General features: G+C 43.1%; 2 protein-coding genes across 2 annotated transcripts; both read left to right on the forward strand.

Annotated features, from left to right (window-relative positions):
* The first annotated feature begins 1,705 nt into the window (after window positions 1-1,705).
* Window positions 1,706-11,666, forward strand: LOC103644210 (dihydrolipoyllysine-residue acetyltransferase component 1 of pyruvate dehydrogenase complex, mitochondrial). Its single transcript, XM_008667408.3, has 20 exons — window positions 1,706-1,993; window positions 2,298-2,359; window positions 2,458-2,511; window positions 3,006-3,042; window positions 3,117-3,150; window positions 3,607-3,656; window positions 3,758-3,802; window positions 3,939-4,012; window positions 4,779-4,848; window positions 4,927-5,325; window positions 8,732-8,792; window positions 8,874-8,918; window positions 9,034-9,117; window positions 10,114-10,190; window positions 10,272-10,334; window positions 10,591-10,661; window positions 10,759-10,819; window positions 10,909-10,969; window positions 11,048-11,128; window positions 11,242-11,666. Exons 2-20 carry the CDS (start codon window positions 2,331-2,333, stop codon window positions 11,298-11,300), a joined length of 1,455 nt encoding a protein of 484 aa, XP_008665630.1. The 5' UTR covers window positions 1,706-1,993; window positions 2,298-2,330; the 3' UTR covers window positions 11,301-11,666.
* A 3,006-nt stretch (window positions 11,667-14,672) lies between these two features.
* LOC103644211 (uncharacterized) lies at window positions 14,673-15,827 on the forward strand. Its single transcript, XM_008667409.4, has 2 exons — window positions 14,673-15,205; window positions 15,293-15,827. The coding sequence occupies exons 1-2, from the start codon at window positions 14,937-14,939 to the stop codon at window positions 15,591-15,593; spliced, it is 570 nt and encodes a 189-aa protein (XP_008665631.1). The 5' UTR covers window positions 14,673-14,936; the 3' UTR covers window positions 15,594-15,827.
* The last annotated feature ends 816 nt before the right edge of the window (window positions 15,828-16,643 follow it).

Below are 16,643 nucleotides of genomic sequence, written 5' to 3' on the forward strand. Positions count from 1 at the left end.
GGTGGTGCTCCTCGGCGACGCCTCCTTCCCGGTCCTCTTCGACTCCTCACTCGTCGACGGAGATGGGCCTACTCACGGGGACCTTCTGCGCGCATTGGTTTCGGTTCTATGGTTATGCCTAGGACTTGCTACCACCTGCTTACACCTTTTATGTTCCTCCCGATGGCCACGGATCTACGCCTCTGATGTTCCACTGCCTTTGTAGTCTTCGTTCATTGCCTTCGCCATAGAGGCTCTTTTCCCTTGACCTTCGACAAGATCTCTGCGATTGAGTGCATCCTTGGCCTATATTTCGGCGACTCCTTGCTCTCCATCCACCCAGACTGTTGCGTCGACCCTTGTGTCCATTGGTTTCGGGTGGCCGTGCAACGATGACCACGTTGGTTTGGGCGAAAGCCTTGCTTGGCTTTCGGCCAACCCTAATTTGATGGCACTTATGTGTCATCCACCTTGTTGGAGACGAAGTCAGGATGCATGTGTCTATTGTCTGTGGGCGCTCTTAGTGGCGATTCTCGAGGTCATCTAGAATCTGTGCAAAGTTGATATTTGTGCAGAGAAAGTGCCGTGTCCGGTGCGCGAGGAGGTGTACTACCTTCGCATTATCGTCGTCTGCTCGTCTGATGGTTGCTTATGTGTGTTCTACATTATTGTTGTTCATGAGTTCTCTATTTTTCCTATAATTAGTGTTCTCATTCTGACATCAATCCATGTGAATTGGATGGGATTGAGTCGATTTAAATTCATAACAAGTCAAAATACATCTTAATCCCTTTCAATCCACTCCAACCCACATGTAATGCAAATAAATGAACAAGGCCTCAAGAGGGGTACTAATTTTAATTTTGTTGAGTACATGCACATGATACTTAACAACTCATTATTTTGAACTACAAAATTATTATTTATGAACACTTCATTTTTTACAACTAGTCTCTGTTTTTATATAGCATGAAGTGGAGTAATTGCTTTTCAATATGGGTCTACAAAATATAGTTTTGATACACATATGCATGTGACCCTTAGCAACCTGAAGACTTTATTTTTTTATATTTTTCAATGCATAGATAGATGAACCAAGGTGGATGCACAAGTATAAATGTGTTTCTACGACAATATTTTAGCCTTATTTCATATATTTCTATTTTTTTCTTATTTTTATCATTTAAAAGGTCATCACTGTCTTTATAAGTATATATTTTTCGTTTGGAAACACATCTCACTCTGCATTTAGCAATCTTTTGCAAAACATTTGAATAAATAGCAAGTTTAGAAGATCTCCCACAATCTTATGTATCATAGTTATCCACCACTTTCAGTTATCTCATATTTCCGAGTATACAAACTTATATGCAAGTGAGTACATTCAATTAGGATCAGATTTCATTATATTGCCATTCAAATGGAATATATACATAAAAAATTGAATAAAAATTGTCTTAGCTTCCCGATTTGAGGTTTGTTGATGGTGGGTCAACCTTCAATACGTGTATAGGGAGTAGGCCACGTCACATCACACATAAGTGGCATGTATAGTAGAAAGTCATCAAAACCGATAACGAATTCGTACAGTGAAAGTGAGACGTCTGTTACTACTTAGATTACGAGTTAGAGATATCTCTTCACGAGAGATGGTTCTATAATTTTTTTACAAATACTTTTTTAAATATTTTAAAAATCTCTATATTAAACATTACTGTACCGGGTAGTCTCGAGCGGCGCGACATGTAACAGGAAAAACGCAGCAATACAGCACCGGTATCTCCAGCGGCTCGGCTGACGGCCCTCCACTGTAGTCTCTCGATCGAGCTCGGCTCGGTCCTCCCCTGCGAGGTTCCCCGTCTTCGTCCGCGCTGCAATCCAACCTGGCGCCGCCGAACCCTTCTCTCGCCCGGTGCTGCCGAAGCCGAACCCTTCTCTCGCCCGGCCTGCCGTAGTCCTCCACTCCGCCGGATCCTCTCTCAGCTCGAGCGGTCTTGGAGATCCGTCCGTCCCGGTGAGTAGCGATCTCTTCCTGTTAACCCTGGCTCGCTCGAATGGGGATGGAATTCCTTTGTTGGGAGCACGAGTCTGGTTCCGTTCTCGGCCAAGCTCGGACCCCCTCCCTCCATCCAGATTTGTTGTTTCGGTGTGGATTCGTGTGACACCCTAGTGTTGCCACTAATGTTTCAATCCACCCATCCAATCGTGGCGCTGTTAGAGACTATATTCCACAAAAAATGTTTTCGGGCCCAACTGAATCATACCCCTGCTTGCTGCCCCTTTTGTTCTGTGACACATTCTGCGTATCCTGGTACCAGGGATCATTTGGCGCGGAGGTTTGGCCTGGGAAAATGGCAAACATACGTGCACTTCTGGTCGGGTAAGATTTTGGGTGATCGACGCTGCAGACAAATTTGTGCAGATTTTGGTGCTTTGCGATACCGCTATTTGACGGCTTGTAATGTTGATCTCCCACAGCTTATCGCGGGCAAGGGGATCCTTAGCAGAGGCTGGACGATGTGCTTCCACGAGGTATATCATTGTCTAATTCACCTCAGGGATTGTTGGGTTTTCTGCTGTTTTGTTAGTTGCTTGTCACTCCATGGACTTATGCTGCCACCAATTTTAGGGGCTGTTTGGTTCGTGGCTAAATGTGCCACACTTTGACTAAGGTTAGTCGTTCGAATTGAAGAACTAGGGCATGTTTGGTTCCCCGCCTAACTTGCCACACTTTGCCTAACTTGTCTGCCTAAGTTTAGTTATTCAATTCGGACGACTAACCTTAGGCAAAGTGTGACATAGTTAGCCACAAACCAAATAAGCCCCTAACCTTAGGCAGAAAAGTTAGGCAAAGTGTTGCAAGTTAGGCATCAAACCAAACAGGCCCTTAACCCTACTAGGGTTAACTGCTAAATTGTGAATGTGGACCAACACTTGTGTAGTTTATTTACTTGCAATCGAAGATTGTTGGAATAAGGTTTTATGAAATATGTTTTTTTTTTTCTGAAGTATGATTTCTTTCCCAGGCCATCAATTCTAGCATCTCTGGGCGCACATTACAAGGTGGGACCAGAATACTAATCCTTTTCATTTATTAAAATTGCTACCTGCATACTTATGTTGTGTCCTTATTGCAGATCCCCATGCCAGCCCGCTGGTTCTCATCTACAGGTATAACCACACGTCTCACATTGTTAATTTGACATAGATATAAACAAACAGAAGATTATTCCATAACTTATGAACTTCATCCTGTACCTCTGATGTTGTGCAAGTTTTTGAATTCATCTACCTGTGATTTAACTATGTTCCTTTTGTTCTGCAATATAATATACTGAACAAGGAGTCAACCTCATGCACAGTATCATGTCATTTTCTGCGGTAACAATTGGTTTCTACAAAATTAACCCAACAACAACAACAACAAAGCCTGCTATGTTGAGGAAACATAGGCGGAGTTTCTACAAAATTAACCCATTCAAAAGAAATTTCCTAAGCAAGATCCTGTTCTGTGAACATATTGTGCTGATGAATCACATCCATTTGTGCTTCATTACTTGTAGTTTTCATATTTTATTACAGTTAAATTATCACATTCGTTAATTTGTCATTATCTTTTTTTTGCAGGGCTTCCTCCACATCTGGTGGTCGGAATGCCAGCACTATCTCCTACTATGGTAAAAGATTTAACATTTATCTTAGTAATTCATTAATACATGTTGTTTGCTTCTTGTCTTGTATGTCTGCATATTTAGTATTCTGACACAGTTTTCATTAGAATCAAGGTAACATCGCGAAATGGAGAAAACAGGAAGGGGACAAGGTTGTGCTTTTGCTAGCTGTTATTTTTTTAAATTCAATAAGAAAAATATCCTATTTCCAGCTTAGGGTTTCCCATTTTTTTTGTTTAATGTGTTTTAGTTCTGAGAACACTATCGTTGAACTTTATGTTGTTGCAGATAGAGGTTGGTGATGTGATATGTGAGATAGAAACTGATAAAGCCACTCTTGAGTTTGAAAGCCTTGAAGAGGGGTATTGCCCTTGACGAAGTTTTCTAAGATGCTATTAGTACCTTTGGTTATTGTGATGTTACATTCCCAACTTTACATTTTCTATCAAGATGTTGTAATCTCATGTATAGTCATTAGTTCTTTTCATTAGAACCCCCCATCCAGGGACAGAACATGTGATAGTGCTCCAGGAACAGATTCTTGCCAAAATCTAATGAAACCCATTCATTATATTTAGTTCCAAAGTTAGCACCATGTTTTGTTTATTGTAACCTACTGGTACATTCCTTTATATGAAAGAATTCACTAGTGGAATGAACTTATTTAAACCTTATTTATTTACATTCAGACAATCTTTATCAATCTGTTGCCCCAAGCCACACTGAGCATAATATGCATTCTTCTTTGTTTCACCTGATTGCCTTTTCCATTGCACATGAACTGTGTTGACGGCAGACTGACGTGAGCTCTATAGTATGACCATAAAATGCATGGAAGGATACTCCATTGATCTTTTACAACTTTAAGTCTATTTAATTCCTCTACCATTATGGGTAATTACATAAAAAGTGTAAGCTTTTAAATAACTAGAAACTGACACTGCTACATCAAACAATTATGGTTTCATTTTTTTCTTTAGTGTTATGGACACCCTGCTGGCTGCCCATAACGTTCATCTTGTGTTTATCATTTTTTATTCTTGTGTGTCACTTTATCCTTTCTTATCATGAATGTTTTGTATCATGCACACACCTTTTGTGTTTACCCTTACCCCTTTAATGCTTCAGGTATTTGGCCAAGATTTTAGCACCTGAAGGTTCTAAAGATGTTCAAGTTGGACAACCCATTGCTGTTACGGTATAACTCATAAACACCCATTTTAATGTAATGCTTTACATCTATTTTGTACTGAGTGTTAGTTGTCCATTTTGTAAGGTTGAAGACGTTGAGGATATTAAGAGTATACCAGCTGATACATCTTTCGGTGGTGAACAAAAGGAAGAGCAATCAACAGAAAGTGCACCGCAAAACAAAGTAGTTAATGTGTCTGAACAAAGCTCAACAGTGAGCCGGATCAGCCCGGCAGCTAAATTACTGATCAAGGAACATGGACTGGATACATCATCACTGAGAGCATCAGGCCCCCGTGGCACCCTTCTGAAAGGGGATGTTCTGGCAGCATTGAAGTCAGGTATCAATTCAAGTTCAACCAAAGAAAAGAAGTCTCCAGCTCAACCTTCGTCTCAGCCAACTCGAGATTCCCAATCTCAAGCATCCTCTATTTCACAAAAGGATGATACATATGAAGATATTCCGAATAGTCAGATACGCAAGGTACCGTGTTTGACTTTATTAATTTCAGTAGATATTCCGAATAGTCAGATGCGCAAGGCCCTGTTTTGTCATGGGGAAGCACCTCTCGCAGAAATACGTCTTGGGGAAGCGTTGATTTTTCTCACCTCTCGGGTTTTGGCGCTTCTGTAGCACAGAAACACACAACTAAACGTCATTCGGTGGGATTTTCTCACGTTCTTGGGTATACACAACGCACACCCATATCCAAACACGCCCTAAGTTTAGTGCTAATACCTAAACTTTTGCACTTCACATCATTGATTTTTTTATCATTTGCTGCAGGATATATTTGCTTTGAGTGAGTCTTTTAAAACATCAGCCTCTTGGACCTGTTTGTTTCAGTTTTTTTTACGAGCTTTTCTTAGAATCTGACTGTGGGCAGTATTGGACTGCAAATACTTGATGTATTGCATAGAAAAGGGGTACATATATATAGAGACTTAACCCTAACCCTAATGGGCCGGTAGCCCAACAGTGGTGCTGCCCCCCCAGTCTAACATCCCCTCGCAGTCGTAGCGTCGTGAGGGTGCGAATGTTGCGGCTGGAGTACGGACCGGTGTGGACTTCAAGAGGACGATAGCCCCTGGATGCCGAGGTAGCTGAAGTCGAGGTGGCTGTGGTCGGGAGACACGCAACAGTAGCCTGTTCGTTGGGAGGGGTCGACGTTCGAGCATCAACGGTTGGCAGGTCGACACAACAAAAGAGCACCAGCAGGCCGACCTTCTTGCTCCTTCAATCGTCCAGACGTTGAGGATCCCTGCCAGGGAGGCCGGCGGCAGCGCACACGTCTGCACCGGTCAGGGTGGCCGCGCCTGCGGCAAAGTACCGGGGGTATCGACAGATCCGGTCGGGAAAGCCACGACAGTGACGGATCCAGCCATGAAGACAACGATCCGACCAAAGGGACGACAGATCTAGCCGAGAAGGTCGCGGGAGCGACGGATCCAGCTGTGGCGGCGACGAAGAAGGTGTGGGCGGCGGGGTGGGTCCAGCTGGACAGGGGCCTGCGCTGGGCCTGGCAGGGTGGTGTGACCTCGACGACGGGAGAAGCGCGACGAAGGAGAGGCGTGAGGCGCTGCTAGGCACCGGAACGGGCAGGGAGGGGGTGGCCGACAGGGATGCGCCGCCGCTGGACATGAGCCGATGTTGTTGCGACTGCGACGGCTAGCCCGCACGTGGCTGGCTGCATCGGCGCACCCGCTCGTCGGAGTGGTGGTGCTGCACGCCCGCGCGTGCAGAGGTCGACAGGGCGAGAAGGGCCGCAGGTGCCGGATCTGGTGAGGAGGGCGGGGGAGCACCGTTGGTGGGCGGCGGTGTGGATCCCGGTCGGTGGCGCGTGGCCTTGGCTCCACGACGACGGTTGCGTGCGGATCCAGTCAGTGGCGGCGGCCACAACACTGTCCGTGCGGGTGAGGTCCGGGTCATGGCGGACCGCCCTGGCGGCGGCGGCGGCGTGGATTCAGGCGGATCCGCCAGCGGCGGCGCGGATTCGGGCGGACAACCACGCCCCTGACCTCCTATACTGTTCACGCCAGCGCTGGGGAGGAGAACCTGTGCATGGGGAAGGCACCTACATGAGGGAGAAGCTCCCTGTGGCTACGAATGGAGCAGCCGGATAGGGGGGGGGGGTCGCGCCTGCTCGCGTGGCGGCGGCGGGCTAGCCGGGGGCGGAGGAGGTCGGGGCAGGGGAGGAAGGCCGCGGTCGCACGCGCGTCGCGAGCACGGGAGGTGGTGTGGTATGGGGCATGTCGTGGCTGGCGCGACCAGGGCCGACGGCGGCACGTCCTTCGCACGCCGAGGTGGGTGGCCGACACACGATGGGGGAGGAGAGGCGCGCAGCTCGGAGAAGATGGCGCCGGTCGCCGAGGAGGTGGCCGCGGCTCCCGGGGGCAACGACGCGGGAGGTGGTGGGCGGCGGCCTGCCCAGAGGTGGGCGGCGGCCTGCCCAGAGGTGGGCAGCGGCTATAGAGTGGGAGGTAAGGAAAACCTAATCCTCTGATACCATATTGGACTGCGAATACTTGATGTATTGCATAGAGAAGGGGGTACATATATATAGAGACTTAACCCTAACCCTAGTGGGTCGGCAGTCCAACAGTGGTGTCGGCCCACACACACAGTCTAACATGGAGAATATGGTTGTAAGGAGAATCTGAGTATCGTGGAGATTACCTGCGGAGGAAGATGAAGGGACCCATAGGATTTAGGGTCTGTTTGGTTGAGCTGTGGCTGTGAAAAAAACTGTTGTGGGCTGTGGGCTGTGAAAAAAGCTGCTGTGAGCTGAGTTGTTAAAAATCCTAAAACCGTTTGGTAGAACCCACTAAACGCCGCTAAAAGTTCTTCCATATATATATTTTTACATTTCCATCCGAAAGGCACTAAAAGCATGTCTAGAGGTGCTTTTAGTTTTGCACTGCTAGAAAGTCGGCTTTTAGAAAAAACTACTTCCTGGATCTAGCCCTTTGGTTTGGCTTTTGACTTTTAGGGGGCAAAAAACAAAGCAAGTGGTCTCGAGTTTGAATCCTGGTTAGCATAATTAAATAAAATAATTGTTGTTGACTCTTATTCCACGTCTTAGACCTAAGAGAGCCTTGACGTGAGGGGGAGTTTGGAGTATAAGTGAATTGCCTAACTCTTCCTATCAGGTTAAGCTTTTAGGTTCAACTAGTTGGTGTATGCAACTTAATAATATTGACTACACGAGCTTCCTCGTTCTTGTCCTAGCTATACAGATTGTAGAATGTCGAGAGTTTCACACAATGAAACAAATTAGTAATGAACTTCATGTTTTGATTACATAGTATTTCAACCTGTGAATTTGTGCGAAAGGGCCTCTAGCCTAGCGGTTAAGGACTTCCGAGTAGCACCTCCAAGTCCTGGGTTCGATTCCTATCGGGAGCGAATTTTCAGGCTTGGTTAAAAAAATCCCCTCGCTGTACCCCATCCGCTCTCGGGTTACGATGTCCTGTGCGCCACCCTCCGGTTGGGCCGTTGCAGAGTGGACAGTTGACGCCGGCCCGTTAGTGATGGGGGCCAGGGTTCGGGGATTTTCTCGTCCGGGAGTCCGGGACCATTGTTTCGGTCTCTTCTTATATGGAATACCGGGAGGGCGGTCTTTCCCTCCCCGGCCGAGTTTTTTTTTTCAACCTGAGAATTTGTCATAGGAGTTTGTACCAGTTTACAGCCAGTGTCGTCCATTTTTATGTCTAGTGGATCTTCTTGCTACTAGTAAAGAACTGTATTTCATGAAAAGTGAAACTTGGTTAGGTCTGTGCTTTACAATGTTATAATTTATCATCTTCATCTAAGAATCTTTTTCTTGAATAAAGTATTATCTGTGAGGTCCATGTTGTTTCAGCAGTGCAAACTGTTTCTTATCATGCAGGTCATTGCCAAAAGGTTGCTCGAATCAAAACAGACGACTCCACATTTGTATCTATCCAAAGGTTTGTATTCATATTTCATTCCATGCACATGTTATTTTCATAATATTGTTAACATGATGATATGTTTTACATTGTTATCAGATGTTGTGCTGGATCCCTTGCTCGCTTTCAGGAATGAACTAAAAGGTGTGTTATATATCTTCTTTTACCTGATGATTTTCAGTAATCAGACAACTTTTATTATTTTCAATAGTCAGATAACAGGAAAGGTCTTGTTTGATAATGACTTCGTTCATTGCAGAGCTACATGGCATTAAAGTTTCAGTAAATGACATCATCATAAAGGCTGTGGCAATTGCGTTGCGGAACGTCCCTGAAGCAAATGGTAATTTCAAAATAACAAAACAAACATCAAATTCCAAAGTTTTTTTAGGCATGGAACTAGAATTGTTCAATTACTTATTTGTCAGATGCACGAGTCACAAATCCTGTTTTGTGTACACATAAGAATTCCACAATTACATTTTGTTTCGGAGGAATTTTTGAAGGATTTGTCTGATATTGGGATTTGGGAAGTTAATTGTGTGCTACCCTTAAGTACATGGCAGCGTTCTCTTTAGAAAGCTAGCAGTAGTAGTATCCCAAGGCTGCCTCCATAGCATGATTCTTTCTCATTTTGGTTGCACGGCTCATGCTGATTTTGTACGCCAAGCTGGTAATTTGAACATTTATATGTTGCACTGGAATACTATGAGCTAGTTCCTGCTCAATCCGTTGAATCAAAGCTAGTTTTACATTAGACTAACATATGGTATAGAATCCCCATAAGCTGAAATTTGATCAGCTACACAATGGGGCTGTGCTGAGTTTGTGTTTACAGGTTGCTAGAATTTGTGCCATTATATTAAAATATAAGATACCAACCTGTCTGTGTTTTTTGTTCATTGAGCAGTCAGTTTGGGTGGTTAGACCATGGCTCGTTGTAAGCTTATGTCTTGTACAACAGTACTAGCCTTAGACTGTCCAATTGGAACCCCAGGTCCAGCACCCAAGCCCTGGCCACTCCTATCGAGGGAGACAGTTTAAATGTATATTGGCACACTTAGCAAGCATAGTGCTAGTGGAAAGCAGCCATGTGTATTGATGTTTGACATGTTTTGGCAAATCCTAACTAGAATCATGCTAGTAATAGTTTTTTTTCTGCCCTGTTTACTTAGGAAGCCAGCTACATGACTTTTCTTTTGTTCTGTAGTATAGCTGGATTGATTGAAACTGTTCAGTAAGAACGCTGGTTTCTGTATGCTTTGTTTGTTTAGACCAGTATGTAGCTCTCTTCAGTCTCCACTTTTGAAGATTTTATGTATTTTGCATCTATTGCCAGCTTACTGGAACAATGATAAGGAAGAAACTCAAAAGTGCGATTCAGTTGATATATCTATTGCTGTTGCTACAGAGAAGGTATGATTCTAGAGCCCACACTCCACCGAAGTAATTATCACTGTACCTTCAGTGCCTGATGATGGTCTTTTGTTATTCCAGGGCCTGATGACCCCAATAATAAGGAATGCGGATCAAAAGACTATATCTGCAATATCCGCAGAGGTACAATAATGTTGTCAAAGTTCAGAGCAGATGTTTGCGTGCTAAGATGCCCAGACAGTTTTTGTTTTTGAACTTCTAATTCTTGACTCCTTGCCATCAACAACCATCAAGATTGCTGCTTGCATAAGAAACCACTAGAATTGCACAGTTTTGTGGTCTACAATTCTACCATAAACCAGCCTTCCTATGTGTAGAACAATCTCTATTTTCAATGGTTTTGAGTCATTTATGGGTTCCTTTGTTCATAATCACTCAGGTTAAGCAGCTGGCTGAAAAGGCAAGAGCTGGGAAGCTTGCACCTAACGAATTTCAAGGGGGAACTTTCAGGCAAGCAACTTGTGCCTGTTTACCATTGTTCTTCAGGGAGTTCTTTCTATCATTGAAATTCTATATTTTAACATTTTAATGATTTGTTCTTATGCAGTATCTCGAATCTTGGGATGTACCCTGTGGACCATTTCTGTGCAATCATTAACCCTCCACAGGTCCCCTATGTGCACATGTTTGCTTCCCTAGTAATGGGACCCTTCTAATTTATATACTGACGTTCCTATTCTTCATTTCTTTCTATCAGTCTGGCATTCTCGCAGTGGGTAGAGGAAACAAGGTTGTTGAACCTGTTGTGGACAGCGATGGTATATTTTCTAGACACACTGCGCTCCTGTTCAGAACAACGTAGACACTTCTTTTTTTAAACTCGTGTGATTGTCCAGGAACCGAGAAGGCTGCTGCAGTTACAAAGATGAGCCTGACACTATCTGCTGACCATCGTGTATTTGATGGGCAAGTAGGAGGTGTGCATCTCTTTTCTTGCTTTGTTTTGTCTTTATATCATTCCCTTTTAGTGTGTACTATTTCATCACAATTTAGTCACTCCTCTTTTCTTGCACTGTATGGGCGGGAGCAGGCAAGTTTTTCACGGAGCTGGCGCTGAATTTCAGCGACATCAGGAGGCTGCTATTGTAAATGAAAGGAGGCAATTACCGTGTTTTGACGTATTCTTTGGGAGCGAAAACCGCTCAGGAAAAGAGAACATTTGGATGCAACCCGTGGTCTGCTGCTTGATCGGCATCCCGTACAAAAGTAACCAATTTTGTAATAAATTTATAATAAGAATGCACTGGCACCTTCACGGTTTTTTAACCCGTTTTCCATTAGTTGGGAGGAGGCATGTCCTGAGAATTTAGCAGGTACGGTGCCATTCAACTTCGTGGTTCCGCAACAATGACCACCCTTAGATTATGCAATCTGAGCGGTTCTGGATGGACGCCCATTTTGTTGATGACCTTGTGATACATGGAAGTAATAACAGAATGCTTTTGTTACATTTCCCCCCCAAATGCAACAGTATTCTGGTTGCTGGTTTATTGTTACGGCAAGATTAGCTGATGTTGCCATAATCTGCGAACCGATCTGCAGCAGATCTGCTATCACCTTGTGCGGTTAGGTTTTAGGTTAATCTGTTCGTGTCCGTCTTGGCACTTGGGCAGTGTCGCCACAACACAATGCCCACACACGACAGACTTTCATTTTTGGCGCATATAGATGACTTGGGCTGTAGAAACGTCACCCAGCTCTAGCTCTTCCGGAAGCGGAGACTCCGGCTTATCATGCAGACCAAGAAACGGGATAGATGTGCGGATGTTGTTGGAAAGAAAAAGAGGCCAGTTCGGCACTCGGCAGTACGTACATTTATGCATTCATGTGCAAATTTATTTGTTTATTATTGTCTTCATTTTGTTTTCACGAACACGAAAGTATACTTGGAAGAGATTTTTCATCCCCACATCACTTCCATGACAGCTTCATCAATCCGTTATTTTTTGTTGCAAAAGACGACAAGGCAGACAAAATAAAATGAATGGTCAGAGGAAAAGTGAAGGGATTAATCTGACCACCTCTCTATAGTTTATATTCAATCTTTCCGACAAGAAGCATCTCCTCGAAAACATACATTAAGGTGCCGTTTGGTTCACGTATTAGTAACGTAACGGGTAACTGATAACGTTAAATCATGTTTATTTAAGTCCAACTGTAATCGATACCACACTATAAATGGATACTGCCTTATTCAAATTTGTTACCGCCAGTATTCGAGTGTGAATCGTTACCATTACCATTTACGTTACATTTCGTGAATCAAACGGCACTTAAGATTTCTTTTGGTTCACGGAATATAATATAAATGACAACAGTAATGATTCACGCTAGATTACCAGCGGTAGAAAGTTTAAAATATAATAATATCAGTTTTTAATATTCTAATATGATATTATATTTTAATTAGACTTAAACAAATATAATTTAACATTATCGATTACCGTTCACATTACAAATACGTGAACCACAGCACCTAAGATTAAAAGGGACCAAACGAATTGAAAGGATGGGTGTCCCAAGTCCGAACCGAGGATGTCATTGATTTGGGCGTGCCGAGTGACTCACGAAGGCTTGTGTGATGAACTTGGCATCAGACAACTTTATTGGGTAGAGTCACCGGAGTCACATTTTCCTTCTCAGAGCAGCTTCTTTGTTGTTCGATCCTTGATGAGAAAATACCACATTCAAAATATACATTATTATCATGGACCTAAAGAAGGTGTTTAGATATTTCAGGAACATGAAGAATATTAACTCAAGCAAGAGAGAGAGTCAGTATTAATCGAACAAGAACCGAGGGATTTTTTTTCTATACTATACTTAAAGCACCAATTTCAACGGTCGTCATGCGTCATCTTTTTACAAATAACACCTCACAACTATATTAAATTAATCTGTTGCACAGCGTAGAATGTTAAAAAACGGTGCATGAGGTGGGGTTTGAATCCATGCCCTGATGGAAGAAGGGCAAGAGACACTGGTGAAGCTATCTAACCAGTAGAACATCATCTTCAAATGTTTTTAATATTGAATATAAATTTTATATATGTATATACGTTTTTAAATAAAAAATATAATCATGTCGGACTGGGCCAACACTACGGACCGAGGCTACAGCCCAAGCACGACGTTCTTGGCTCTTGTAAGCATTAGGTTGTTTCTGAGACCACATTGGTACAATGGACTCCATGATGTTTGAGGTTGTTGAATTGGATGGATCAACAATGATTTGTCACACTAACAGTGAAATGAAAAGTTATTTGTTGGTTTTAAACGTTATTAATTGCTACGAAGTAGCATAATTTATATAGAGCGCATCCAGTTTTTATTGATGCATGACATTAACAATCACTCCATATTTTGATATATCTTTTTTTTAGTTTGTGTTCATGTGACTTATTTTATAAACTTGAGCTCACAAACTTTCTCTTGTTTGGTCTCTGTATGGTGGAATTATGTTATTTTATAATCTTTATTCGTTCAGTCAGTCGTTCTAAACTCTCTTCTAATCGCTCACTTCATTAGTCGTGTTGTACCAAGATATATTTCATGGAGTAAACAATGACATCAGTTAGTCAAATCAAAAAAATATTATACGGAGAGTAGAGATAATTAATAAAAAATCTTAATTTTTTATTTGGTGGATAGTTTATGTGGATATTATTGTAAGCCATCGTAACGCACGGGTAACCAACTAGTTCATCTTTAAATGAAACTCGACAAACGTATATCATTTGAGGTACCATATATTATAGCTGACCGGCTTTTGCCCTCTAAGGAGACAGGAAAAGGAAAAAAATTGATCAAATCAATAGAAGGAAGGATCCCTTATCTGATTTGAATTTCATCCTCCTTTAAATAGGATATATGATGTAAGTCTTCCCATACTTTCCTATAATGACTGTAACGATTTTCTCCATTTTGTGAATTCCTGTTTTATTTAAAGTATATTACTATCATATATATTATCTAAATCGTTCCACTTTAAATAAAATAGAAAAAATCGAAAGAAAAAAAGGAAGAGTAAATAATAAAACATGATAGTCTGTTTTATAATTCTAAAATAGAGTTCTTTTTTATATTACTCCTCGTTAGGCTATCCGCACTCATATAACTCTAAATTTCTACTCTAAAAGGAATATTCCGTCCTTGTCAGCAAACTTCTTTACTCTATACCATAAATCTCTGCAGCCATATTTACTCTATATCTCAACTCTATATCAACTACCACATATTATATCATTTCTTTTCCATTCTCTTCCATTCCCCACCCAACTACCACCATTCTCTTCCATTTGCTGCTGCCGAATGGTGCTGCTTGTACAGGCTGCCGTCGAATGGTGCTGTTGCCTGCCAATTGGTGCGACTGCAAGGTGCTGCTGCAAGGCAATTTTTCTTTTTACAAAAGCAAGTGGCAACCAAGCGGCTGCAATGTGCTGCTGCAAGGCAATTTTTCTTTTTACAAAAGCAAGTACCAACCAAGGCTGCCACAACTTGTCTTTTTACAAAAGCAAGCATAGACCAAGGCTGCCACAACTTGTCTTCTTATAAAAGCAAGCATCTTTGTGCTCACGGGTGCAACATCAGTGACAAAATTTGTAGGGAAGTGGTTGTTCAAAGGAAGTTGGGGATACTATAAATTGAGCCAATGAGAGGACGGCAACATAGCACTAGCCCTTCATATCTGATTGCAAAGAACACACTACATCCATAGAGTTTCCCATGGCCGGCTACCAAAGTTCGTTTACAAGATTTTGGATGATGGACGAGGAAGACGACGACATGCATCACTTAGTAGACGACGATGAAGCTGAGCTTGCGACATACAACCACCTTGTGCAATGCAAGAGTTCTCAGCGTCGACGACGGTCGGATGCGCCACCTAAGCAAATACGTCCAAGAAACCTGGGTGATGCTGATGGTCATCAAAGAATTTGGCTTGATTATTTCGCTGATCAGCCTGTGTTTAATGACAGGCAATTCCGAGAAAGGTACGCATCCGATGTCCAATGACCTATATGTGTTTAAATATTATTTATTCGTGCAAGTTCATTAGGTAATGTTCCATTTACGTGCAGGTTTCGCATGCGGAGGCATGTGGTGTTACGCATTGTAGACGCTGTTCAAGCTCGGAACCCCAACTACTTCACTAGGAAACATGATTGTTGTGGGAAGTTGGGACTTTTCGCTCTTCAAAAGTGTGTCGCGGCTCTTCGCATCCTAGCATATGGCTTGCCTACTAATGCCATTGACGAGTATGTTCGTATAGGTGAGTCCACTGCTAGAGAAGCATCACGACATTTCTGTCGAGCTATCATAGACGTCTATGGTCCGTATTACCTAAGGGCCCCAAACGCCGCCGATGTAGCAGGCTCTTAGCGGAGGGTGAGCAACGCGGATTCCCGGGGATGCTAGGTAGCATCGACTGTATGCACTGGGAGTGGCGGAACTGTCCAAGTGCATGGAAGGGCATGTTCACCGGACGTGGGAAGCATCCATCTATGATTCTTGAAGCGGTTGCATCGCATGACCTATGGATATGGCATGCTTACTTTGGGATGCCAGGCAGTAACAATGATATAAATGTGCTTCAAAGATCTCCTGTTTTCTCTTCGTATCTAAGGGGGCAATCAGCTCCTGTGAATTTCCAGGTGAACGGTCGTACATACGACATGGGTTATTATCTAGCTGATGGTATATACCCCACGTGGCCTGCCTTTGTCAAGAGCATTGGAAACATTGGCTGTGGATACCAGCCACCAGGCCGAGGTTGCATTGGAAACATGTATGGGTTCCAGGCAGGTGGAGGAGGGGGCTGGTATGGATTCCAACCAGCTTGACCTTGCGGCTGTGAGCTATCACCCCTGCTGTTGTGTGTGCCATCCATCCTGCGCAACAGAAAATAAATAGGTTATTCAACACCTGTTTGATATAATTGTTAAAAAAAATGAAAGCTGGTCCTGACAAATGATACAGGCATATAATTTATTAACTTTATATTCATCTTCAAAGGACCATTTGTGGGCCTAGAAGCAGAGAAATTGCCATTTAAAAAGGCATGGCTGCCAGTAAGTGCAACCCCGAAAGGTGCAATACTCTTGCTGCTAGCATTGGCTTCATTGAGATAATCAAAACCTAAAGCCTGCCTGAGCTTCTCAGAGTCATTTGAAAAATGATCAACTGAGGAAAGCACACTGTCAATGGCATCGCTCAATGCAGGAAGCACACGACCAGATTGTTTTAGCATCCCTGCTTGGTCTACCTGATCCATGAAGCTACAACTTTTTGATGCAAAGCTTTGGCCGAGCAAATCCACTAACTGTTGAGAATGACATACATGGTCTGGAAGGGTTTCTTTTTTATTATTAATTCTTACTATAATAATGATGTGTTACCTCCTAAGGTATTTGTCAAAACAATAATTTTGAA

Source organism: Zea mays, chromosome 1 (assembly GCF_902167145.1).
Source record: "Zea mays cultivar B73 chromosome 1, Zm-B73-REFERENCE-NAM-5.0, whole genome shotgun sequence".
Classification (NCBI taxonomy): Eukaryota; Viridiplantae; Streptophyta; class Magnoliopsida; order Poales; family Poaceae; genus Zea; species Zea mays.